Raw genomic sequence first — 24,852 nt, forward strand, 5'->3', positions numbered from 1 at the left:
TCCAGCCCCCCCCCCCCCCCCGGCCAATCCAGCAGAGCCCTGCACTGACAGAGGGAGCTGGGTCTAGGGGCCCATCTGGCTCTCTGGGTCAGCCCTGGATAGGGGTGAGAGTAAGGGGACAGTTTCCCTACAGTTCAAGCTCCTGAGGACGAGCCAGGGAGCATGGTTGTGGAGAGGGTGACCACAGCCTGGACTGGCACTGGTGCCAGGGAGCACCTAGGGGGCAGGGAGGAGGGCGGGTGGGTCCTCACAGGGTGCTGGAGGCCAGGTTCGTGTCTTCATGCTTGAGTTTCCCATCCAGGGCGAGGCCTCGCTTCTCTCGGTTGTTGGCCAGGAACGGGGTCAGTGTGTAGACCTTGCAGAAGGTTGAACTGGGAGCCACGGTGTCACTGGGAAGAAGGGAGGCGGGTGTGGAAACCCGCCCCAGAGCCAACCCCCCCAGCCGTCACCCCCAGCCCGGTCCAACAGCTCAAAGACCACAGAGTAACACTTAAACAACATGTTTATAACTTTCCGAAATACTGAGTGTCATTAGATGCCCATAAACACACACATGGAAAGTTACATGAAACGCACTTGCCTCCCCAAAGGAGGCGGGGCCAGGAAAAAAAAACAAAAAACAAAAAGCAGATGTGTCTTCTAATGGAAGCAACGACTTCCTTTAGGTGAGAAAAGACGTTTCACTTGAGAGCAGTCCTCTTGCCTTAGCTGCTCGCAAACTCGAGACAAAAGTCTATGCTCAATCACAGTAGCTGCCCTCAAACCTAGATTTTTAAAATAGAATTATTCTCTACCATCCCACATACAACCCTTTTTACCCAATGAGCTGGATTATTCTTTTACCGGACAAGAAAAGCTATGTACCTAGTGCCTTACCCTCTTTGCCCTGGCTGCCAGGAAGCTCAGAGCAAAGTCTGCCCTTCGATCGAGGTTTCTGGCACAGTGTCATTACGACCCCAGTCCCCCTCAATTCATTAGCTCTCATTATGTCATTCTAGTTTGAGCAGGTCTTTCCCTTGACCGTAGCATGCTCTTTCTTGTAGCTAAATCGAGTGGATGTTTGCTAAAAGGCTGTTTGGGATCATCTACCGTGAGCGGCCAGGAAGCCTGAGGCCCAGGCCTCTGCCACGTGGAAAAGAACCATGTGCACCTGTAACTGCAGCCAGGGCTTCTTGTTTCCCCATCCAATCCCACACATCCAAGGCTGGGCTTGTGCTCACTTACTCGGCCTCTTCCATGGCCACGGGGCACTTGTACTGGGCTGTGTTAAAAAGGCAGATGTCGGCATACTGGCGCACTGGGAGGAAGAGGGAGACAAGGTGGTGTGAGCCAGGGCTGCTGCTCCCAGGCATTCCAGGCTCCCTCAAGCTGGGGATGTTCAGCCCCGGGAACGGCCAGAGTGCACTGGGAGATTTGGCAAAAGACCACCCCCATCTGCCACCCAAAGGGTAGCCCAAACACACCCATTCTCTTCCATCACCAGAACTCTCGCTCAGGGACAGCTTTGCCGGGAACCCAGGGAAGCTAAGAGTAGGGGGCTTACCCATTAAACTCATTACCTGGCCAATGAGCAGCCTGTGTTACTAGCCTCAAAGCCTTCCCCTTTGGCTTAGAGGAGGCCCCAGGGCTTCCCTGTGGGCCAGTAGTTATCCACAGGGCTGTTAACAAGGGGAGAACCTTCAGCTACCCCAACCCTTGGGAGGATTTCCCCTTGCCTGCCCCTGGGTTGGCCCCCTGCCCAGGGTACCCGAGATCTTGATCTTTTTCACTGTCTTGTTGGTGTTGTTGGTGACGTGGACGTTAACGCTGATGGGTTCTCCGTGGTAATAGATCTGGGAGGCAGAAGAAGGGAGAAGGGTTGGACCGGAGGGTACTAAAACTCTAGATGGAGGGAGGGAGAAGAGGCCCACACACATCTCCTGGGGTTCCCCAGAATTTGGCCACTCTGACATTGGCCTCAAGTTTCTCAGCCACTTTCCACCAATGCTAAGGCACTGGGCATGTTAGACTGCGCCTTGGCAGGGTTTTGAAAGATAATTGAATTAGAAGGTGATATTCCTGGGCTCCAGTCCTGACCGGGTCACCGGAAATAATGAGAACAATAGTAATAATTATGATGAAGAAGATGAGTGTTGGCCTGACCTTGGACAGGTTACCTAAGCCTCGGTTTCCCCCTCTGTTCAATGGAGGACTTGGACTAGGGGGTGTATCGAGCCTGCTGACTCTGGATGCCAGGAATTCTAGACTCAGGAGGGTCTGGAAGAAGCAGGAGAGAGGTAGGGAAGGGCCGGCTCATTGAGGGAACCGGCTCCAAATCCTCACTGAAGGACCTCAGCTCAAATCTTCCTGCCAGCACTTGCCCTCGGCTGTCCCCAGAGAGAGAGAGAGGCATACCCACACTTCAAAAGGGGGCCAGGGGTGCAGGCAGATGGCCAGGACCCATGTCCCTTCAAGAGGTACTCTGACTTCTAAAGTCGATCGCATCTTTCAGGCTCATGCCCCACTCTGCCACTCCTTTCAGCCCCCAGAGGCTTCCCTACATCCCCCAAGGGAAGTCTCAGATTCCCTGAACCCCATGCTCTGAGGACTGGGGGCAGAAGCTCCTACCCCAGGAGCCCTAGCGACCATGAAAGAGCTGGCAGGGAGGTCCCGGCCCCCGCGGAACTGCCCCCACCCCCTGCCAAGACCAAGCCTCCTACCTCCTTATCCAGGGAAGCCTCTAGATGCAAGGGCTTGTCCGACATGAGGAACTGCCTGGTGGTCTCCGCTGTGGGCTGGGGGCCAGGCCTCTCTGGGGCATACTGAACCTTCCTAATAACCAGGCGCACGGAATTCCTAATGGAGATGGGCAGAGCAAAAGAGAGCCAGAGTCACCTGCCTCCATCCCTTTCCCTTGTAATCCTCCCTTTCCTGCTCAGGAGACTGCCGTGGCTCCCCGTGGCCTTTGAATCAGGTCCAAACTGCAGAGGTGGACACGGGCCTTGTCACCGCCTGGCCCCACTCCGCAGCCACCCTCACTTCCTCACTGTCACCCTTGATGGCCTGTCTCGTCCTATCTCTGCAGCTTCTCTTGCCCTGGGCCCCCGCCTGCAATACCCTCATTTGCTTCCTTCTTCAAGGCCGAGCTAAATACCTCCTCTTCCAGGAAACCTTCCTGGATCAGCTCCCTTGATCTCCTGGTCTGAACTCCCACCCCATCAGAGCTCCCCTCCCCTGTGGCAGTTTTTCAGTGACACAGACAGCGGGATGGCAAGAAAGGCACTGTGTTTCACTTCATGCACCTTATGTTACCTAATAGTGTAAACTGCTTAAGGAGAGAAGTTTTTATCTACGTTGTTCACCGTTGTGTTCTCATCACCTGCGACAGGGCCTGCCATATAACGAATGCCCTCCAAATGTCTATTCAATCAAAAGATGCGGAGGGGCCCTATGAAGAAGTGTGGGCTCAGAGAGGTGACGGGGTTCAGTGAGGGGGTGTGGATTCAGTCCGGGGGATGCAGGTCAGTGCAGAGGATAGAGACCCAGTGAATAGGTGGAAGCCGAGAGATGAGATGGGACTCAGTGCAGGTGACAGGGGCTCAGGGAGGAAACAAGGACCCAAGATGGGGAGGGGATGGGACCTGCCGAGGCGGTGTCTGTGGCGTGCTGGATGTCCCAGCAGCCCCATTTCTCACCTTCACTCCCTGGAACCAGACAGTCAGGCTTAAGGTCTTAGCTCTCCCCGTACTGACTATATGCCCTTGAGTAAATTCACCTGTGGGCCTCAGGTTCCTCGTCTGTAAAAAGGAACAATAGCCACACCTCCCTCCCAGGGTTGCTGAGAGGATTAAATGAGTTTGTGCATGTTCCACTCTGAATAGTGCCTGGTTCTTAATAGGCCCTTGATAAATGACAGTTTATCATTATTAGTAGTAACTCCGGTGTGGACTTAAAATGTTCCACTGGGGTGGGGTGAAGGCAGTGGACCTCAGTGTTGTTCCTCTTCCTTGATCTGGCCAGGCCCCCTTCAAAAAACCACAGACCCCCTTCTTTCCCCTGGTCTCAGGTCTTAAGAAGAAAAGAAAGACAGAGAAGCAAGGGAGAAGGGTCCTATTTCCCCACACCCCAGGGTTGCCCCAGCTGGAGATGGAGATGCCTGCAATATACTCTTCGGCCACTAGATGGCAAACTCAGCCCACTCCCTAAGAAGCCGCAGCGCCCTCCCTCAGCCCGCCTGGGGGGATCGCACTGCCTGGGGAGGCAGGGTGCATCAGAGTCGGGAGCCCAGGCCAGCCTCGCCAGGAGGCAGGGCAGGGCCTGCCTTGAGGAGGAGCAGGCGTGAGAGCAGGGCTGGGCAGTCCATCTCAGAAGTCAGGGCCAGAGGTTTCCCGCTGCCAGCACGGACTGTCTGCCCAGGGCTGTGCCTCCCAGGAGAACACTACCTTCTCTGACACCCAGGCTGACCCTCCCCCTTGCTCTCCGGTGGGGGAGGGGGGTGGCTTCCCTTACTCTCCTTCCCTCTCTTGCTTGGAAGCTTCCACTGACCCCATAACAACCCCTCCTCCACCCAGCCCCAACCACCACCTGCTGCTAATGGCCTCCCCGGAGAAGTGGGAAATGCGGGTCCAGGATGGCTGGGAAAAATCTTGCTCACTGTTAAAAACTATCTGAACTTTGTTTCTTTCCAAAACAAAATAAAGTCTGGTGGGGCAAGCCTAGAGGCAGAGAGATGGAGGAGGCAGGTACGGAGGCGTATATGGCGTAAATGGAGAAACAGAGAGGTCTGAGCCAGGGCCATTGCACCACCTGCCCCAGGAAACCCCCCGTGAGTCGCCAGCCTTCCAGAGTGCCCTTCTCTGAGTTCCTGAGGCTGGAATGTGCGGCCCCTCCTCGCACACTTCCAGCTATTGTTACTTATCTCTTCTTCAGACTTCGTGGGCGCTGTCTCCCTCCCTCGGCCCGCCGGCAGCCCACACCCAGCGGAAGCCGCGCCCTTCTCACCGCTTGTGGATCTTCTCCTCCAGGTTCTCGGCACAGAAGGCTTTGACTTCATAGTCCACACCACAGGCCTGAGGGGAAGGGGCTGCTGACCACAGGGTCTTGGATAGGGCAGGGTCCCCACAGCACAGCCATCCCACCCTCTCATTTTACAGATGAGGGCGCCGGATAGGAGCACCAGATTCTCATAGCCCGACCCCCGCCCCAGCCTGACTCAGGACCCGGTGCTCAACCCCAGGGTGGTGCTGTCTCCGCGGGCAGCTGCCTCCCCGCCTGACCATCCGCAGGGCTCTCCCAGCAGCCCCAACACGGGTCGTCCCACACTGGCCCAACTGGGCTCCACCCTCTGGACACCTGCCTGGTCTGGGCGGCTGTCCCCATCAAGGCAGCCACCCGAAAATAACAGCGGGGCCTCTGCGGCCCTATGCGGGGAGCACGACTACTATGAGCGGACCCTACAGTGCTTCAGCTCTCACTCCCGCCTTTCAACCGCACCAGGCACCACATCCTATATCACCTCCATTTTGCAGATGAGGAAACGGGGGCTCAGATCCAGGGCCTGTGACCCTAGGGGTGTCACTTCTCTCAGGGCCTCAGTCTCCGCACTTATGAAACCACACAGAATGCACCTCCCTGCGAGGCTGTGAGGCCAGGTGTAGTCCAGAGAACGTTCTGGTTTTGCTGCAGCAGGAGAGACTGCACATAACTGAATGGGGGGGGGGGTGACACCCTCTCTGCCTCCCTGTATGAAAAGAGACTGCTTATTTGAGGCAGAATTGAAATGGCCTAGACAAAAGGACGCTTCCACACAGAGGGTTCCAGTGCCTCTCAGAGAGAAAGCCAGGGCCCTGGGGATACAAATGTCCTACACCCAGAGAGATGCTCCCAGAGAGGTGACCCACCTTCCCTGTGTCTTCAGGCCCTGGCTGCAATGTCACAGAGCACGGGAGGTTCGGAGGGATCTGTTAAGAGGACAGACAGAATAAGTCTCCTGGCACATTGACTCCTGACCCACCCATGTTACCCACCCACCACCCCCACATACATTTGTCAGACCAGGTGCCCCCTAGCAACAGGCCATGGCTCTTCCATCAGACTAGGGGCTCCAGAGGACAGACCATGTCTCCCCCATCAGACCAGGCCAAGGATGCCCCACATTGGGCCAGAAGCCCCTCCAGTAAAGCCAAGGATGTCAGTGCTTTTCTCTGTCTGAAGGGTTTCGCCTAGCTTGTGGGAGACAGAACAAGGGTCCCCGCAAAGATGCCCACGTCCTAATCCCCAGAACCTGTGACTGTGACCCTACATGGCAAAGGGGACTTTACAGGTGTGATTAAGTTATGGATCTTAAGATGGGGAGAGTATCTGGGATTATGCAGGTGTGCCCTATGTAACCGCAAGGGACCTTAGCAGGGAAAGCGGGACGCAGCAGAGTCCGTGTCAGAGTGGAGGGCTGGGAGAGAGACTGGCCAGCCACTGGTGGGCTTGGAAGACAGAGGGGTAGGTGACGAGCCAAGGAACTCGAGCAGTCTCTAGAAGCTGGAAAGAGCAGGGCCTAGAGCCTCCAGAAAGAATACAGCCTTGCTGACACCTCAATTTTAGCCCAGTGCGACCTGTGTTTGACTTCTAACCTCCAAAAACTGTAAGATCATGCACTTGTGTTTTCCTGGCCATGTTTCATATTCCTACCAGGCTGGCAGTGGCTTTTCTTACAGCAGCCACCGGAAACCAATACATCAACTCTGAACAGCATGACTATATCCTCTCTCCTGCTCTAGCTTCCCAGAAAGCCAGCGGATTGCACTGAATCTCAGAATCAGAGCCTGAGAAACAGGAAATTTGAAAATCCAGAATCTGGGAGCCTTTCCATTTGGAAAAGTGGCAGGGCAGGGAAATCACTACGTGCCATCCCTCGTTCATGAGCCAGGCTGGAGCCGGGCATGCGGGCAGCTGGTCTGAGGGAGGAGACAGTTCCGTCATAACCCAGGGGCCTCTCCCCAGCCTGCTCTCTCCCACTGATGAGCTGGATTCCGGAGGGTCCAAGGAGCTCAGAGGTAAGGTGACACCCTGGCAGTGGCCAGAGAAGAGACACTTACCAGGCAGGATCAGTGACAGTGCCCCAGGTCCCAATGTACACTGAGAAACTGAGTGCTGCCCCCACGTGCCTGCCCACAGGGCTTCCTACGGGCTGCACGGCCGGCCGGCCCTAACCTCAAAGGTGAAAGGATAGGCGTGCTCGCCCAGCTTCTTGATCAGACGCTCCTGCAGCCGCGTCAGGGGCTTCTTGTCCTCGGGGGCTGGCGGGAAGGACTGCACGTTGGCCACAAACAGGTCCTTTCGAAAGGTCAGGCCCAGGACATCCAGGTCCTCCCGGCCGTAGCGGAAGGCGCAGGTCAGCGTCACATAGACTGTGGGAGCAGGGGGCGCTGAGGATAGGCCCAGGAGGGCAGCAAACAAGCCCCCCCAGAGAACCAGCTGAGTCCTGGCACGGGTCAGGAGCTGAAGCTCACAGGTCTGTCCCAGAGCTCCTGTGGGGAGGGCTGTGCTGCCCTGGGGATGGGGGGACTGGGTACCCAGGAGAGCCACTCAGGCCTGTCCCCAGGGTTGGGGTGGGGCGGGGGAGGCGGGGGCTGACTGATGGATCAGTTCTGTCCTTCCCCACCCCCTGCACCCCACTCTTGCCAGTGGAGCTCGGAGGAACACAGGAGATGATCTGACAGGGTGGGGGAGGGCTGGAGTAGACTGGCAGGATTGGAAGGGTGGTGGGGTGGGGCTGGGGAAGGGTTGTGGCTGCAGAGAGCGGAGGGAGGGGGAAGCAAGTGCTGAGTGGTGTCTGGAAGGCATGGGGTCTTGCCCTAGCCCAACCCCCACCTCGTGTCTTCCTGTGGACCTTGGACAATCCCTTCACCTCCCCGGGATTCAGTTTTCTCTTCTGTAATGAGACCCTAATTCCTGCTCTAATGGGCATCCCCGGCCTTGCGGAAGTCATGATATATTGATGTGAGAGTGCTTGGGGCATTGACAAGGTTCTCCTAAAATGGGCATGGGTGGGCTGCCGAGGCCGGAGGAGGCCAGGGCACCTGCTCTGATGCTCGTAGGAGTTGCAAAGGGGAGAGCCAGTGGAGGCTGGGCAGGGAAAGGCCGTAAAACTAACTGATGTCCTGCCTGGGACTCAGGGAGGCCCTGGGCTAGAGGCCGGTAGGGAATAGGAGGCCCCTTCACAGGCTGGAGGTGGAGACCACCACCTCACCTCTCCTCTCCTTGAGATACTCAGGATCCACCAGGACCACGCCATCTGGAAGAAGGACAGAGAGTAAGCAGACCCTTCCAACTTGACCCCTCAGATTCCTGAGCCCCAAACACCAAGCCAAACCCAAACCTAACCATCTGTCTGTCGAAAAGCCTCATGAGAGAAATGGGGAGGCCAGCACCGAGGGGAGGGCACTGCCATGCCCCACCCCTACCCTCAGGCTGGCCTTACGGGCCCAACTGGTGACTTGGGGCACATTACTCCTCTGTTTCTTCCCTGTTCATAAGAACGACAACATGGGTCCGAAACCCCTACGATCGGGTATACTTTAGAATTTAGAGGTTCTGAATTGTGGAAAGGCCACACGGTCTATCTTCCATATATTCCGTAACACCGCCGCAGGGAAACATGAGTATTCTCACCAAGAGGCTAGTTTCCTATTAGTTCAGGTCAGGTTTTGCCACTAAATGAATCCTACCTCAAACTTCCGAGCAAGTTTAGACTTCTAGAGTTTCTTGGACTTGGGATCTGCCACCAGGAGTTGTGATCCCATAGAGCCGACCTCCCAGGGCTCCTCTGAAGACTAACTGAGTTCATATGTTTAAAGCTGAGATGGTGCCCGGTTCCTGCGATTCCACGGAGAATGTCCCCAGGCCTGGCCGTGGCAGGACACAAAGGACATTTTCTCCCCACAGGACCCCAGGAGGCCAGAAACACAGGCTCAGGGGTCACCTCCTTGCCTGACATCCCCAGTCACCCTGGCCAAACTTCACCCAGCCATACCCATGAACAAGCACAATTTTCTCCCCCCGGCTCTCGCCCACTGCCACCCCCGCCCCCACGCTGCCCGCACAGCAATCTCTCAGGGAATCTTAGCGGCCATGTCCTGAAGGGAGTGCCAGAGGGCTCCTGGTCCTATCCAGTCCTGGGCAGGCCCAAGGGATACCTGGTCAGGGGAGGGTCCGCCCCATCCCAGAACCTGCCATCTTCCCTCCTTCTGCTGTGCATGTTTCCTCTGTGCCTGAGCACCAGGGGCTCTGTATAAAACTGGGGGAGAGGCCACTCCCCCAACCAGGAGTGTCAGGGAAGGCTTCCTGGGGGACGGAAGCAGGAGCCAGGTCTTAAAGGGCAAGTAAGAGTCACCAGTTAGATGACTACGGGGCAGTGCAAAGCTGACAGGGGGACGGGTGTGGCGCTGAGGCTCGGGGGAGTAGATCCTGGGAGTGATGGAGGAAGCAGGGCCAGGCCTGACCTGCAGTGTCCTGTCTGCAAGGCTGGGGGCTCAGACTTGCCCTGGAGCCTAACAGGGAGCCATGGGGGATAGTTATGCATTGGGAATTCATAATCAGCTCAGTGTCGTGATGGGCAAGGTATTCCTCTCTGTGAGTCATTTGGTCAACTCTGGACAGTGCCCCAGAGCTCTGGGATCCCCAGGGCCCAGCACGGGCCTGGCTCAAAGCAGGTGCTCTGTGCACACTGACTGAACCAGCTCTCAGGGTGTGTGTGCTGGGGGAGCTGGTAACCTCCTGCTCCTGCCCCGCCCCCATTCAACACCACCCCCGCTGCTGTCCTTAATAGGCCAATGGGTAGGGACAGCCCTGGCCCCAGATAGTCTGCTGGAAACTATGCTTTGTAGCAGGCCAGGCAAACACAGGGAGGCTTGCTCACTGCCTCCAAGAGGCCAGCTCAGGGAGGAGATGCAATGGCAGAGGGGATACTGAGACAGGGTCCCCAGACAGCACAGGGGAGGAGAGGTGGGGCCGGCCTACTCCAGGCCAGGAAAGGAGGGCCTAATGGGGAGCTGACTTCTCTGCAGCCCACAATCCTGCACACACCCCCTCAGCAGAGGGACCTGGGGACTCCCCAGTTCTCCTGCCCCACTGTCACAAAGATCTTCCTCCCAGTGAACCAAAACCTGCCAGCTGTGCTCTCTCTGCTCCCACCTCAGCTCTGGAACCGCACGCTCGCTTCTGCCCTCTGGTCCTGGGACAACTCACAGGGATATGTAAGAGGCCACGTTCTCTATGAATGTTCCCCAGGCAACACATCTAGTTCCAACACCTGGACTTGACCTCAGGCAGTTTCCAGTGTCCATCCTCCCGATCGGCCACCTCCTTTGGCCTCATTTTGATTGTCCCTCTGAAATATTTCGCCTCTCTGGGTCTCACTGTCTCCATATGCAAATCAGGGATAATTCTGGGCCTCCCTCCCTCCCTCCAACAGCTGTGGGAAGAGGCAGTGAGGTCAGGCTCTTCTAACCAGAGCTATGGTTCTCAGAATCCTAGGGGCGCCTGGGTGGCACAGCGGTTAAGCGTCTGTCTTCGGCTCAGGGCGTGATCCTGGCGATCTGGGATCGAGCCCCACATCAGGCTCTTCCCCTATGAGACTGCTTCTTCCTCTCCCACTCCCCCTGCTTGTGTTCCCTCTCTCGCTGGCTGTCTCTATCTCTGTTGAATAAATAAATAAAATCTAAAAACAAAACAAAACAAAAAAAGAATCCTAACCAGGGGTGACTATGCCTCCTAAGAAAGGATCTGGCCATGTTCAAAAACATTTTTGACTGTCCTCCTGAGATGGGGGTAGTCCTAAGGTCTAACGGATAGAGGCCGGGGATATTCCTAACCAACCTACAACACACAGGACGGCCCCACCAACAAAGAATTAGCCAGCCCAAAGTGTCAAGAGTGCCGAGGTTGAGAAACCTTCAGCCAGAGTAAGACTTTGAAAGGTGCCTTTAGCCACAGCCCAGCCTCTGCCAAGACCATGCCCATGTGGGTGAGTACAGCCCCCATTTCATAAGCCCCAAGGTTTTCTTCCATCTCCCACCTTTGCCATCAGGATGCAGCAGAACAAAGGTTCTGTGGAGCCAGGCTGCCCGGGTTTGAATCCAGGCTCCTCAACCCACTAGCTGTGTGACCTGGAGCAAGTCACTTAACCTCTCTGTGACTCATTCTCCTCAGTGGCAAAGCAGGCATAATAATGGAGCTACCCCAGTGTCTGGTATGTAAGAAGCCTCACACTGGTGGCTCTTTACCCTCCTCACTATCTCCCGGCCCCCCTCCTGGCTTCTCCCCTCAGTCCGCCCGCACTTTCCCCTCACATGGTCCTCGCTGAAGGACAAGGAGCTGCTCGGTAAATGTGGTAAATGTTTGCCGACTATCACCGGAAGTCACTCACAGCCTGTTCTTGGCACCAGGCCCCTCTGGAGACCTGAGGGCTATTCCCGGGTGGCCCTAACATACCCTTCTCTAGAAGGGGCCAGGTCAGCCCCACCTTTCCCCACCTTCCTCCCCGGCCTACAGGGACTCACCCACAGGGTCCACGAGGTCGATGTGGTCCACAAAGTCCCGCTTTCCCAGATAGACAGTGAGCTGGGGAAGAGAGGCACAGGGGGTGTTAGCAGCTGTGGGTCTGGAGGACACATCCCTGAAAAGCCACCGGTGCTTGCCCTGGAGAAAACCCTGGGAGCTGCCTCTGCAACTGCTACACCCACCCCGAACCCACATCAAAGGCCTACCTGGACTTGGACCTGAGCTCCAGCCCCGATACTAACAAACCCTCGCACATCTCTAAAAGCACCCATGCATCCTAGGTGTTATTGTTCCCATTTTACAGATGAGGACACTGAGGCCTGAAATCTTCACGCCGAGCACCACTGAGCGTAGAGCAGCAGCAGCAAAGAAGTCTGCTGCCCTGGAGTGCTGCGCGCATCTCTGAGACAGCAAGGGCAACCCAGGGCGGGGCCAAAGGCGCTAAACCCTGAGCTCGGTGCTCCTCACTGCTCCTCCCCCCAGTGCAGTCTGGCCGGGGGGCCGCTCATACTAGGACTGGTTTTCTGAGGCAAATGAGGAACGGGGAGCCGGTGTCCTGCTGGGTAGCCAGCCTGCAGGGAAAACCTCCAGAGCTAGAATCCAGAGTCATCCAAGACACTTCCGGTTCCTGCACGGTCCCCGCGTCTGGCGGAGCCCCCTCCCTCCATCGGCTCTCTCAGTCCAGTCCTCCTCCTCCCCACAGCCTCTGTTGCCTGGACAACGCACCAGACACGCCAGCCCCCTCTGTGGCCTGCTGCCTGCAGCCTCACATGCTCTGGACTGGAGGCCTTTCTCCCCTCCTTAGCCGGACTGGTTATCCTAAAATGCAAATCAAATGCTGCTCGTCCCATCTGAAAACCCTCTAATGGTTCCTGTGCCCAGAGGTATGATGACAAATGGGTTTCATTCCAAATGCCAGCTCTGATGGCTCGGGGGCTGCCTGGGGCTCTGGGTGGAGAAGGCATCCAAGATGGAATCCTGGCTCAGCAGGAAAGGGTGAACAGAGATCGGAGATGTCTGCTGTGGGCAGAAAGGGAGACGTGGGAGCAACGTGGTGCTATTTGCCAGCCCAGGCCGCGAGTCCGAACTCCTACGCCCTGCAACCTGCCTCACCTCAGCTCCCACTCCCCCTGCCTCCCTCTTGGCACCCCGATTCAACTGCTGTCGATGCCCCCGCACTCCCTGTGAGTTATGTTCAGGCCTAGAAGGCCCTTCTTCACCCTGCCTTGCCAGGATATGCATCCCTCTTAGACAGAAGCTGGCCCAACTGCCCAGGCTGCGTCCTACAGCCCGTGGGCATCCCTTGATCTCACCCCTGCCGCTTCATATTGAAGTGATGGGTTTCCGTGTCTGCCTCCCCCATCTTGCTGTGAGTGGCACGGGCTGTGCCTCATTTGTCTTGGTATACCCTGTCCCAGTCCCCGCCGGCTTGGCCTGTACCCGACAAGGAATGATGTCAGTAATATCTATTTGCTGAACGGAAAGGAAAGCAGGATGGAGCCTGGGGCCTGTGGAAAGAGAGAAAGCAGGACAGGCCCTGGGAGCTGCTCCAGATAACTACGTGGTGCCAGGGTTCAGCAGAGAGACTCTAGGGGCCTCTCACACCAGGGGATTCGGTGCCCTGAGGCCCTTGGCACTTAGTCTAATTATCACACTCGCACTGAAGTCTCTCTAAGAAAGGCTGTGTCTCAACCCAGAGCAGTGCTCCCTGAAGCCAGGGGAGTTGTACTGCCCCCCCCCCCACAGAATGTTGCCTGCATGGCCCCTCCCCCTGCGGTAGGCAGCTCCTAAGGACAGATGGGGGTGTGTGGGGAGTCCTGCATGGGCAATAGAAATACCCTAGAGAGGACGAGAGTTTGGGAGGCGCTGGGGTGCGGTCGTTACAGACTCACCTTTCCATTCGGGCTTGTCTTCTTGAACACCCTGTGGACAGAGAGGAAGCCAGGATCAGTGCATCCCTCCAGGGGAAGGCCCCCCACAGGCCAGAGGACAAGTGCCTGCACTGATTTCCAGGCACCGTCCAAGCCTTGCGAGCCAGAGCAGTGTCTGGTATCATCAGATCTTACCATCTCCGGCGCGACCCCGCCCGAGCCCCATTATTGCCAATACACCTCTTGTGGGATCTGCCATGGGCCCCTCAGCCTCCTCCTCACCCAGCAGGCTGACGGAGTCTCTAAAGATAGGTCAGGCCCTGCCGCTCATTTGCTCAATCCTCCCAGCTCACGCAGAAGAAAAGCCCTGTGTGTGTGGTCTGTCCTGCCTCTTTTACCCCTGGACATCACCTCCCACTCCCCTCACCCCTCCAGTCACAGCGCCTCCTTGCCGTTCCTCCAACACACCAGGGTGGGTCCTGCCTCAGGGCCTTTGCTCGAGCAGTACCTGCCCCAGGATGCTCCCCACCCCAGATCTGCTGGCCCAGCCCCATGTCTTCTGTGATGGGGCTTCACGGAGACTTCACCTTGCACTCCCTCTCCTCCTCTGGCTCAGTTTACTTTCCCACAACACTCACCACTTGCTAACCTGCTACACAAGTGACTTGCTAACTTATGCCTGTCTGCTCTGCTAACATGTCAGCTCCACCAGGCAGAGAGCCTGGTCTTTCTTCCCCACTGATGTGTCCTGAGTACCTAGAATGGCACCCTAGTAGGCATTTAATAAATCTGTATGAATGCGTGGCAGGTAGCAAGCCCTCGACAAATATTAGTTGAGTCGGTGCATGAATGAATTAGTGAAGGAATCAACTGAGAGACTGAGGCCCAGGAGAGACAGGTGATGTGCCCATGACCACACAGCAGAGCACTGGACCCCGAGTCAGGTAGACACGCAGCCCCCAACTCCTGCAAGGTGCTCGTTGGGCCTTCTAGAGCACACTGCAGTCTCCACCAGCAACCTCCCCATCCTCTCCCCCAGCTGGGTCTGGGAGCCTAAAACCCCCTCACCTAGCCCCATCATCTAGTCCCAGAATTGCTCAGAGTAATGTTGGGACGAGAGAAGAAAAAGGAAAGAGGCAGAGAATAGAGAAGTTGCTGGAGGAGGGTGGGAAGGAGGGAGAAGAGGGGAGAGGGTCACTGCCATGCAGGTGTGAGCATAACAAATGGAATGAGAGATGAAACAAACCAAAAACCCAGAGCATGGAGCAGGCCCCCAGGGCAAGGCAGGGTGAGGCCCGCAGTGCCACAGGGACAGTCGCAGAAGGGGTGAGGGGGGCTGCCTCCTCAGCACCCCCAACCTCACTTCTGGGGCCCAAGGGACCACTGAGAGGGCTGAGCTTGGCTTGCAAAGAAGGGCCTGGCACTTCTCTCTCCTACCTCCCCTAGTTCCGGGCTTTTCTCCTCCTCATAAATATTTATCAGTGTTTGGAGTGTGAAAATGCCACCGTCAGCTGGGGTGCAATAATCGCTGAAGTGAGAAAAAATACAGATCACACAGTTTGAACCAGCAGCTCCCAAGCTAGGGCTGGACCTGCGCAGGAGACCAGGAGACCAGAGAAGTCACAGGGACCCCCAACTGCTTCCAGAAACCTCAGTCCACCTCTGCGGAGCCCGGGGCCTGAGAGAAACGAGAGACCACAAATGCCTGAGTTATAAGTGAGTCAGGGAAAGCCACTCTGGTGATTCTGGAGAGGAGGAGAGGAGCAGATGAGTGAAGGCCGTCCTCACCCAGGAGGGGGCTGGGGCCCAGGTTGGGGGGACTGATAGCCAAGAAGGGAGGGAGGGAAGGAGGAAGGGCAGTAAGACAGCCAGAACTAGCATTTGTTGAGTGCCTATTTAGTTCTTTCTCATAGCACACTGTGAAATGGGCATTAGAACTCCCATTTTACACATAATAAACTTGGGGTTCAGAGAGACATAGTAATTTGTCCAGGAACCCAGAGCAAGCCAAGAGGCTAAGTCAGGATTCAAACCCAATTCTGTCTGCCTCCAGAGGCTAGGTGCTTTATATCCCACCATGCTGCTTTCCTAAAGCAGGTGTTTTGTTTTGTTTTGTTTTGTTTTGTTTTGTTTTATCAGCTTCGGGGAAAGGCAGAAAAAAAGGGAAATGCGTCTGGAGAGGGGCGGAAGAGAGCGAAGAGATGAACGGGTGAGTAAGGGGCGAGAAGGACAGTGAGGGCAACAAGGGCAGGAAACATGGCCAGTGGTGGGGAATATCCTGTGCTAACTCAATCGGCCCCAGGGGCCACCTCCTCAGGAAGCCAGGACTGTGATGGTTTCCTCAAACAACAACAGCAGCTTCCCATGCCCCGAGCACATGCTCTGCCCTGGTCGCGCCTCTCAGTATTTTTCCCAGAACACTGCTGATCCTTCAACAATCCCATTTCAGAGATGAGGAAACTGAGGCTCTGGGCGGTGAACTCTGGCTATGTGTCTCCAGAGCCCATGTCCCATCCGCTCTGTTGCACAGCCAAGCCCTCCCTGAAACAACCCCACTGGCTTCCTGACCCCAACACTGTCAGGAAAAAGGCCCCCAGCTGGGGGGGGGGGGGGCTTCCAGTTCCCCGGGCCCTGCATTTGTGCAGCACCACACAGACGGCTTCTGCCTGTCCACCGTGAAGACACACGTGCAAGATTGAGGGCGGGCTGGGTTTGGTTTGCGCCCCCAGACCCACCCGTGCCCCACCAGCCTGATTCTCAGAGTCAAAGCTAAGTCCCATTAGAGAGACACCGGGGGTGTTCTAGCTGATTAAAGCTCACTGGAGACAAGGAACAGAAACCCGGCGAGCGTGGCTCGAGAAAAGGAGGAGGGAGGACAATAAGGAGACAAAAATCTCACGGGAAGGACGCGCAGGCAGGACGCAGGAGTGCTGGAGCCACGAACGGGGAAGCCATCAGCCTCTCAGGCGGTTGCTCTCGCTCCACCTCTCCCCCTGGGGCTGCATGTTCTCGGGGCTGTGCTGCTCTCCCTGCGGCTGCTCCATTGCCTCTGGGGACCGGCTCTCTCTGCTTACTCAGGGCTTTTCTGCTCCTCCGTCATTTTGGCTTGCATGTGGCTCTCATTCCGACCCTGTTTCTACTCTGCCTCGCACTCAGCTTCTCACTGTTAACTGGCTGAATGGCCCAATTCCAAATTCCCAGGAGAGGAATTTGATTGATCAGCTTTGGTCACGTGCCCCGGCCTGGACCAATCAGCTGTGTCGAGGGCGTGTCATGTGTTCTATGAGCCTTGGGCAGAGGAGGGTCTACAGAGCAGGGCTTTACTAATGGGGGGTGGCGGACCTATTAGTCGATCATGAAATTGACTTAAAAGAGTTGCCGCGGGCACTTCGTTGTTTCGTTTTAATGGAATAGAGTAGAAGACATCAGCATGACATAGAGATAGCAAGGGTGTAGTACGTATTACTATATTCACCAATATTCCATTTCCCTCTAAGGCTAGGCAGTCCTATGAAGTTAGGCATGCCCATATGGTTTGCTCTGGCCAATGAGATAGAAGTAGAAGTGCCCCACGTCACTTCCGGGTAGAAGCAATTTAAGGGCTAGTACACATTTTCGTTTCCTATAGAGCCTGCAACAGATGACCACAAACTTAGTGGCTTAAAACAACATGAATTTTTCTTACAGTTTCGTAGGTCAGAAGTTCGAAATGTACCCCACAGGGTCAAAATCAAGATGGTGGCTGGGCTACATTCTTTCCAGAGGCTCCAAAGTGAATGTTTCCTCGCCCTTCCCAGCGTCTAGAGGCCACCCACATTTGTCTCATGGCCCCTTCTTCCATCTTCAAGGCCAACCACAGCAGGTTAAGTTCTTATTACACTGCATCATTCTGACCTCTTCTGCCCCCCTCTTCTATTTTTACAGACTTTTATGAATACATTCAGCCCCCTAATTTAGGGTCAGCTGATTAGCAAACTTAATTCCTTCTGCAACTGTAATTCCCCTTTCCCACATGATATAACATGCTCAAAGGTTCCAGGTATTAGCATGTAGACATCTCTGGGGCACCATTCTTCTGCCTACCCTACCCTCCTTTGCCACTGAAACCAGCAACACTCGGGAGGGAGAAGACTCCCATAAACTAAACGCCAGGGCTCTCCTGCTACGTGATAGATGTGTAGCATGACGGAAAAAGAAAGTTCTTACTCCACTAAGATTTGGGGGTTGTTACGGCAGTAAACCAGCTTCTCCTGGCTGACACACAAAAAAAGTATTATTTAGTGAAACCTTCATTTCCTCATTAACTCAGGATAACTGAGTTACAAGGTTAAGTGGATTTCATGCTGCAAAATTTTAAATTTTTTTAATCCACTGTTCTAGAGAAACAAGCCTAAAATTAACATGTCCTACCAATGTCGTGTAGTCAGTTAAACCGTGTTTCCTGATTTGATTCCATCAGGGTGGTGATCCCAGGTGGGCAGGCAGGTCAGCCCTCCAGTAACCAGAACACTGTCTTTTCCAGTGAGTCCCATTCCCTTCCTGCAGCAGGGGATACCTTTAATATTCTGCTGCCCTTCTGTGAGCCACCTAGCCTCTCAGTGTCCGTTTGTGCCTTCACCATGATGACCCATGATAGATAAGCCAAAAACCAAAAGTGTATGATTCTTTGTGGTACAGCCAAACAATGGAATATTACATAGCATTGAAATTATTCTCACATCTTTTATAACACAAGGAAATGCCTATGATAGAATATTAAATAGAATAAGTCAGGATTCAAAATAATATATTTGGCATGAGCTCAACGTTATACTCAATAAATACCAAAAGAAAGAATGAGAAGACTTCATGTTAAGATGGCAATACTTCCCAAATTGATCTATAGATTTAATGCAATCCCTATCAAAATCCCAGCTGGCTTTTTTGTCCCCCCAGAAATGAACAGGCTGGAGGTTCCTGGGTGGTTCAGTTGGTTAAGCATCATGGTCTCAGATCATGGTCTTGGGGTCCTGCAATCAAGCCCCACGCAGGGAGGTGGGCTCCCTGCTCAGCGGGGAGTCTGCTTTTCCCTCTCCCTCTGCCCTTCCCCCTGGTCGTGCTCTCTCTCAAATAAATAAATAAAATCAAGAAAGGAAGGAAGGAAGGAAGGAACGAACGAATGAACGAACGAACACTGAACAGACTGGCCCTAAAATTCATATGGAAATGCAAAGGCCCAGAACAGCCAAAACAATCTTGAAAAAAAATAAAGTTGGAGGATTTATACTCCCAAATTCAAAACTTACTACAAAGCTACAGTAATTAAGACTGGGTGATGCTGGCATAAAGATAGACACATAGATCAATGGAACAGAACTGAAAAGTCCAGAAATAAAACCATATATTTACGGTCAATTGATTTGTGACAGAGGAGCCAATGCAAGTCAATAGAGGGGAAAAACTCAAAACAGTCTTTTCAACAAATGATGCTGGGACAACTGGATATCCACATGCAAAAAAATAAAGTTAGACTTCCTACCTCACACCATATACAAAAATTAACTCAAAATAGATCAAGGACCTTAATGTAAGAGTTATAACCATACAACTCTTAGAAGAAAACCTAAGTTTAAATCAACATGACCTTGGATCAGGCAATGGTAACCTTAGAAATGACATCAAAAGCATAGGCAACTTTAAAAAAGAGATAAATTTGCCTTTTATGAAAATTAAAAAGTTTTGAGCTTCAAAGGTCACTATCAAGAAAGTGAAAAGATGGGGCGCCTGGGTGGCTCAGTCGTTAAGCATCTGCCTTCAGCTCAGGGCGTGATCCCGGCGTTATGGTATCGAGCCCCATATCAGGCTCCTCTGCTGGGAGCCTGCTTCTTCCTCTCCCTCTCCCCCAGATTGTCTCTCTCTCACTGGCTGTCTCTCTCACTGGCTGTCTCTGTGTCAAATAAATAAATAAAATCTTAAAAAAAAAAAAAAAAGAAAGTGAAAAGACAACCCACAGAATAGAGAAAATATTCTCAAAGCATGTATCTGATAAGGGTTTAGTATCCAGGATATATAAAAACCCTATCGCAATTCAACAATAAACAGGCAGATAACCCAATTAAAAATGGGCAATGGATTCAAACAGACATTTCTCCAAGAAGATACACAAGTGGCCAATAAGCACATGAAAAGATGTTCAATATTATTAGTCATTGGAGAAATGTAAATCAAAGCCACGATGAGATACTTCACACCCACCAGGATACCCTACAATCAAAAAAAGACAGTAACAAGTGTTGTCAAGGATGCGTAGCTATCGGAACCCCCCTCATACATTGTTGGTGGCAATGTAATGCGGTGGAATCACTTTGAAAAATAGTTTGCCAGTTCCTCTGTAAGTGAAACAGGGTTACCATGTGACCCAGCAATTCTATCCCTAGGCACATACCCTAGAGAATTGAAAACAGAGGCCCACACAAAAACACGGACATAAACGTCCATAGCACACCTTATTCATAACAGTCATAATGGGTGAAAAAGAAAACCAAGCACCCATCAGCTGATGAATGTACTGTTGAAATGTGGTATCTACACACAAAGAAATATTATTTAGCTATAAAAGGAGATGGCATACTGATTCCTGCTACCGCATGGATGACCCCTGAAAACGTGTGATACGAAGAAGCCAGACACAAAAGACCACTCACTATTTGATCCCACTTACATGAAATGTTCAGAATAGGCAAGCACATAGAGACAGAGAGCGCGGGTTAGCGGCTGCCAGGGCCTGGGGTGAGGGGGAAATGGGGAGTGATGGCTAATGGGTCTGGGGTTTCTCTTTGGGGAGATGAAAATGTCCTGGAATTAGATAGCGGTGATGGTTACTCGATCTTGTGAATATATTAAAAACCACTACATTTTATGCAAAAATTCTATTATGGTATGTAAATTATGCCAATAAAAAAAAATAACACTAAAAACAAGCCCCCCCAAAATAAACAAAAGGAAAGCAAACCTGCTAAATATTAACAGGGGTTGAAGGAGACTCCCTCCACCCCCAACCCACTTCTTCATAGGTCTGATTTTTCCATGTTGTGCAATAGGCATAAATTACTTTACAAAGATGCCAGGGCTTCCCTAACAAGATATGTCTTGGGTCTTGGTGAAAGAAGATCCTGGAAAAAAATACTGTTAGTAGAGAAATATGGATCCTATTACTCTGAATCCTTTGGTGTTAGAATCTCTGATTCTGCGATTTTACAACGGAGAGTCTGTATGTCTGTGATTGCTCAGATCCCTCCCAGCCCTGCTGTGCCAGCTATGGGAGCTGCTGTGCTGTCTTCTGCTCAGCTGTTTCTTTCTCCAGGAAGCCTTCCCTGACTCCTCCAAGTCCCACATCCAGTGGTGAGTCACACAGCATTTCCCTCACTTTGCCCTGGTTTGTTTACTTACTTTCTGCTTCACTTACAGAAGTGAGAGCACAGATCTTATTTGCATTATCAATCCCTGGGGCACAGTAGCGGCTCAGTAAATAACTGTGGGGTGAATGTTGTTGAATGAATGCTCTAAGAGAGAATCCTCAAGAGTGAGGATGGATGACGTTTAAAAAGAGGGTGGGTTGGTGATGATCCTTTTCTCTGGGTTAGCAGACTCCAGAGATTTCTTCTTCTATCCGTCCTTCCCTTTCGCTGTCAGGATCCATGAAAATCAAGCTTAGAAAATGCTTCATAGGGGCAGGGTCCCAGCAACCGTCAGGCTAAGTCAGGAATACGATGGATGTATCCCAAAAAGGCCTCTGCTCAGCTTTGATAAAACTCTCCCACTTATCACTCACCTACCTACCTTCACACAGCCCCTGCCACTGCCAGGCTCTGGGGGCACTAAGGTGGGCAATTCATGGTCCCTGCTGACAAATGACCATGGTATAGCCAAGTTAGAGGAAGCCACCATGTACAATGGCCACCGTGCATTAAGCTCGCCCTAGGAGTCAAGTGCTACGCTAAGCACTTCACACACATTAAATATTATGTTATTCCATCGCAATATTCCCATTTTTTTCAGAGGAGAGACCTCAGGCTCCAATAAATAACTTATCCAAAGTCATGAAGTCAGTATCAGAAAACTTATACAGGAGAGAAACCCCATGAATGGGCCACTTATGGGGAATCATTTAGACAAGACATGTCTTTTTTTTTTAAAGATTTTATTTATTTATTCGACAGAGATAGAGACAGCCAGCGAGAGAGGGAACACAAGCAGGGGGAGTGGGAGAGGAAGAAGCAGGCTCATAGCGTAGGAGCCTGATGTGGGGCTCGATCCCATAACGCCGGGATCACGCCCTGAGCCGAAGGCAGACGCCTAACCGCTGTGCCACCCAGGCACCCCTAGACAAAACATGTCTTACTCAATATCAGGAACCTCGTCCTGGAGTATGAATGAGGATTCACTACCAGTGAACTGGGAGAGTGCTGGTTACAATTCATTCCTTTATGAGCATCAGAAAATTCATAGTGGAGAAAAATGTTATGAATATAGTGAATGTGGGAAGACCTTCAAATATTACTCAATCTTTCGTCAACATCAGAAAACTCACCCAGGGTGGGGAGGAGGGGGGAAGCAGGTGCCACTTACTGCTCTAAGCGCATCGTAAATATTAACTCATTCCTTCAATGACCTTACAAGGAGGTACTACTCCATCCCTGTTTCAGAGATGAGGAAACTGAGGCAGAGAGAGAGAGTCTCATTTTCCCAAGGTCACACAGCTAGTAAGGGGCATAGCTAGATGCTGGAGCCCAGGCAGTCTGGCTCCAGAGATCACACACTTTTAACCATTCACGACAATCCCTTCTAAGTGGGACTGGGTGGTTCTGTCTAGTGAGTCAGGAAAGGCTTCAAGGGAGGAGGTGGCAATGAGGAAGGCCTTGAGGAACTGTCAGAGGTGAAGAGGCGACAGCTCTGCAAGCCAAGGTCTAGAGAAGGCGACAGAGTCCACGGGGTGCTCAGGAGGCGGCAGGCAGCCTGGCGTGGCTGAAGTGTGTGCTTCGGGCCTGGGAGGAGCATCAGGGAGGAGGACAGGCCAGAGAAGGGTCCACTCACTGCTCAGGTAGTCATGGAGCACCTCCATGCGCCAGGCCCTGGGCTAGCTGAGAAGGGCCTTGAATGCCAAGCTAAGGAACTTGGACCATAACCAGAAGGCAATAGGGAGCTGTGGGCATTTGGGGGAGGAAGAATGACTGGCCAGGACTGTATTCTGGACACAGAGGTGCCCCTAACCCCATGAATTTCCCCTATCTCTGCTCTGGCAGCTATCATGACTCAGTTGCGCAGGGTGGGGAACACGCAAGGGGGCATTCCTTCTGCCCTACATTCTGACCCACTTTCTGGGTGTGAGAACAGCCATCAGGGAGCAGGGAGGCATGAAGAGCAGGTGGCTATGGCAGCAAAGAGGTTTCTAGGGCCCTTATCACACGCTCCCTGGTAGCAGAGTTATTTGTGTACAAGCTCGTCTGCTCTGGCAGAATTGAACAGCCCACCCTGTGTCAGAACATCGCCTGCCTGTTTACCCACCATTAGTGCACCTGCTGCAGGACAGCCCAGGAGGCGGAAGGGGGAAGGAAGACAGGAAATGTCACCCTCCTTTCACAGATTTGGGGAGCCAGAGGGAGCACATTGCAGCCTGCATCATTCCCCAGATGGAGAAATCACAACCCAAGGGAGGGAAGAGTCTCGTGCGGGGGCCAGGAAATTGGCTCAGAAAGACTTGCGACGTGCACAGAGTCCCAGACAGGGAGGAGAGCCCCAGGGTTCTGGTGCTCTTGTCATATCCCAGCTCGAAACCTGGCAGGGCTCCTGCGCCCAGAGGGGGTGTGTCTGGCAGGGCTGCAGGGTGAGGGGTGGTGGATGGGGGCTCTGACCAAGTCAGGCTCCCAGCCTCTGGACTTCCCATCGGCCTCTGGGCAGACAGCAATTCCTCCCCCTCCTGCCTCCATTCACATGTTCACTTTTCTGGCCATGATCCATACTTCTGGAGATTTCAATAGGGTGCAGTCAGGAAGGAGGGAAGCCACCAGGTGGCTGTGGGGAGAGGGGAGAGTTTCTTAAAGAAGCATGGCCCATTTGCTGGTAACCTAAGAAACTGGAGATCTGAAAGTCAAAGGCTAATAAAAATTTCAACAAGCGGGCTGGCGCTGGATCCCGAAAAGCCCACAGACCGCACCTGAATACTCTCCAGGCTTCTCTTGGGTTGAGAAGCAGGAAAGGAAGGCTGCTGGAGGTGGAAAGAGCACGGACCCTCAAAGCAAGCAAACCTGCCTGAATCCTGTGTGTCCTCGGGTGAGTTCAACACCTCTCTGAGGCATACTTTTCCTGGTCTGGAATACGGGGGTGGTATCTACTTCTCAGGTCGAAGGCACATAGAAAGACTTGGCACAAAGCAGGGAATTGATAAAAGGAAGCCAACATCATCGGTAATATGATGATGATGACAATTATCATCATTCCCCTCCCCTCCTGGGGGAGAGTTCTTGCCTAAATGTCCCTCAAGTGAGAAGCCTTGGGTTTGGAAGAGATAGTTATGTTGCCCTCGCTGGAGACAGGCAAGTTTTTCTAGTTGTCCGTCTTCCTCCCAGTCTCAGATGGAAAACAATAGTTTATAATGTTCTCTTCCCAGTTTAGACCCTCACATTTCAGAAATCTCTGGGGACATGCCCTATTTCTTCTTTCTGTACTAGCCTTTCCATCAGTTCTCCTACCTGCAATTCTTTCTTCCCAAAGTCACCTCATCCGAGAAGCCCTCCCTGACTCCTCTCATCTCCAGAGGGACTGTACTTGCTCCTCTCTCCTCCCTCTTTCCATCCATCTTCCTTCCTTCCTTTATTTTCTCCCTTTTATTTTCTAATCTCTGGGCCTGGCACATACCTCCAGGAGATACAGGCCCCTGCGCCCTATCCCCAGGGCACCTATACTCTGGAGCAAGGAGACAGATTGTCCACAAATAAACCAACCCTCCCTCAAAACACAGTGGGAGGGTGGAATGAGAGGATGTATAATGTCCAGCTCGGTTCCAGGCACAACACAGCCCCCCACACCCATCAGCACCTGTCCCTCCCCCTCCTGCATCCAGCACCTGTGGCCCCTCGGCAGCCACACAGGCCTGCGCCTCCCCTCCCCTCGGGGCCAGCCCCGGAACGCTGAAACACTGCACAGAGCAGGCGCCTCTCCCTTCAGTCATTCACTTTCTTTGGTACATGGTTGGTGCTAAATAAATATTTTGTATGAATGAATAAATGCATCAAGGAGAGCCAGACCCTGAGCATGAAGCCGGGGAAACACAGGACCTGGGCCAAGTGGCGAATCAGAGGGGGGCAGCCCGGCCAGCAGGAGGAGGCCAGCAGGAGGAGGCGCGGCGGCGCGTGGGCCTCAGCGGGAGCCGGGGGCACACAGGGCGGCCCCAGACGCGAGGCCGTCAGAC

The 24,852-nt window shown here is 53.4% G+C and overlaps 1 protein-coding gene across 5 annotated transcripts in view; it reads right to left on the reverse strand.

Moving 5' to 3' along the window:
- The window catches only part of ARRB1 (arrestin beta 1), an 81,118-nt gene that overhangs the window by 19,479 nt on the left and 36,787 nt on the right, over positions 1–24,852 (reverse strand). For 3 of the 5 annotated variants that reach the window (XM_040630850.1, XM_040630849.1, XM_008707358.2), the window contains exons 2-11: positions 13,428–13,458; positions 11,535–11,595; positions 8,225–8,269; positions 7,186–7,382; positions 5,880–5,939; positions 4,981–5,048; positions 2,700–2,835; positions 1,748–1,832; positions 1,225–1,297; positions 252–389 (exon numbers count right to left, since the gene is read on the reverse strand). In XM_040630850.1, the coding sequence (XP_040486784.1) occupies positions 252–389; positions 1,225–1,297; positions 1,748–1,832; positions 2,700–2,835; positions 4,981–5,048; positions 5,880–5,939; positions 7,186–7,382; positions 8,225–8,269; positions 11,535–11,595; positions 13,428–13,458 (894 nt within the window). The remainder of the gene's footprint in view (positions 1–251; positions 390–1,224; positions 1,298–1,747; positions 1,833–2,699; positions 2,836–4,980; positions 5,049–5,879; positions 5,940–7,185; positions 7,383–8,224; positions 8,270–11,534; positions 11,596–13,427; positions 13,459–24,852) is intronic. The other 2 variants (XM_040630851.1, XM_040630852.1) reach the window with 1 other exon arrangement.

The sequence above is a fragment of the Ursus maritimus genome, unplaced genomic scaffold (genome assembly GCF_017311325.1).
Source record: "Ursus maritimus isolate PB19 unplaced genomic scaffold, ASM1731132v1 scaffold_16, whole genome shotgun sequence".
In the NCBI taxonomy this organism is placed as follows: Eukaryota; Metazoa; Chordata; class Mammalia; order Carnivora; family Ursidae; genus Ursus; species Ursus maritimus.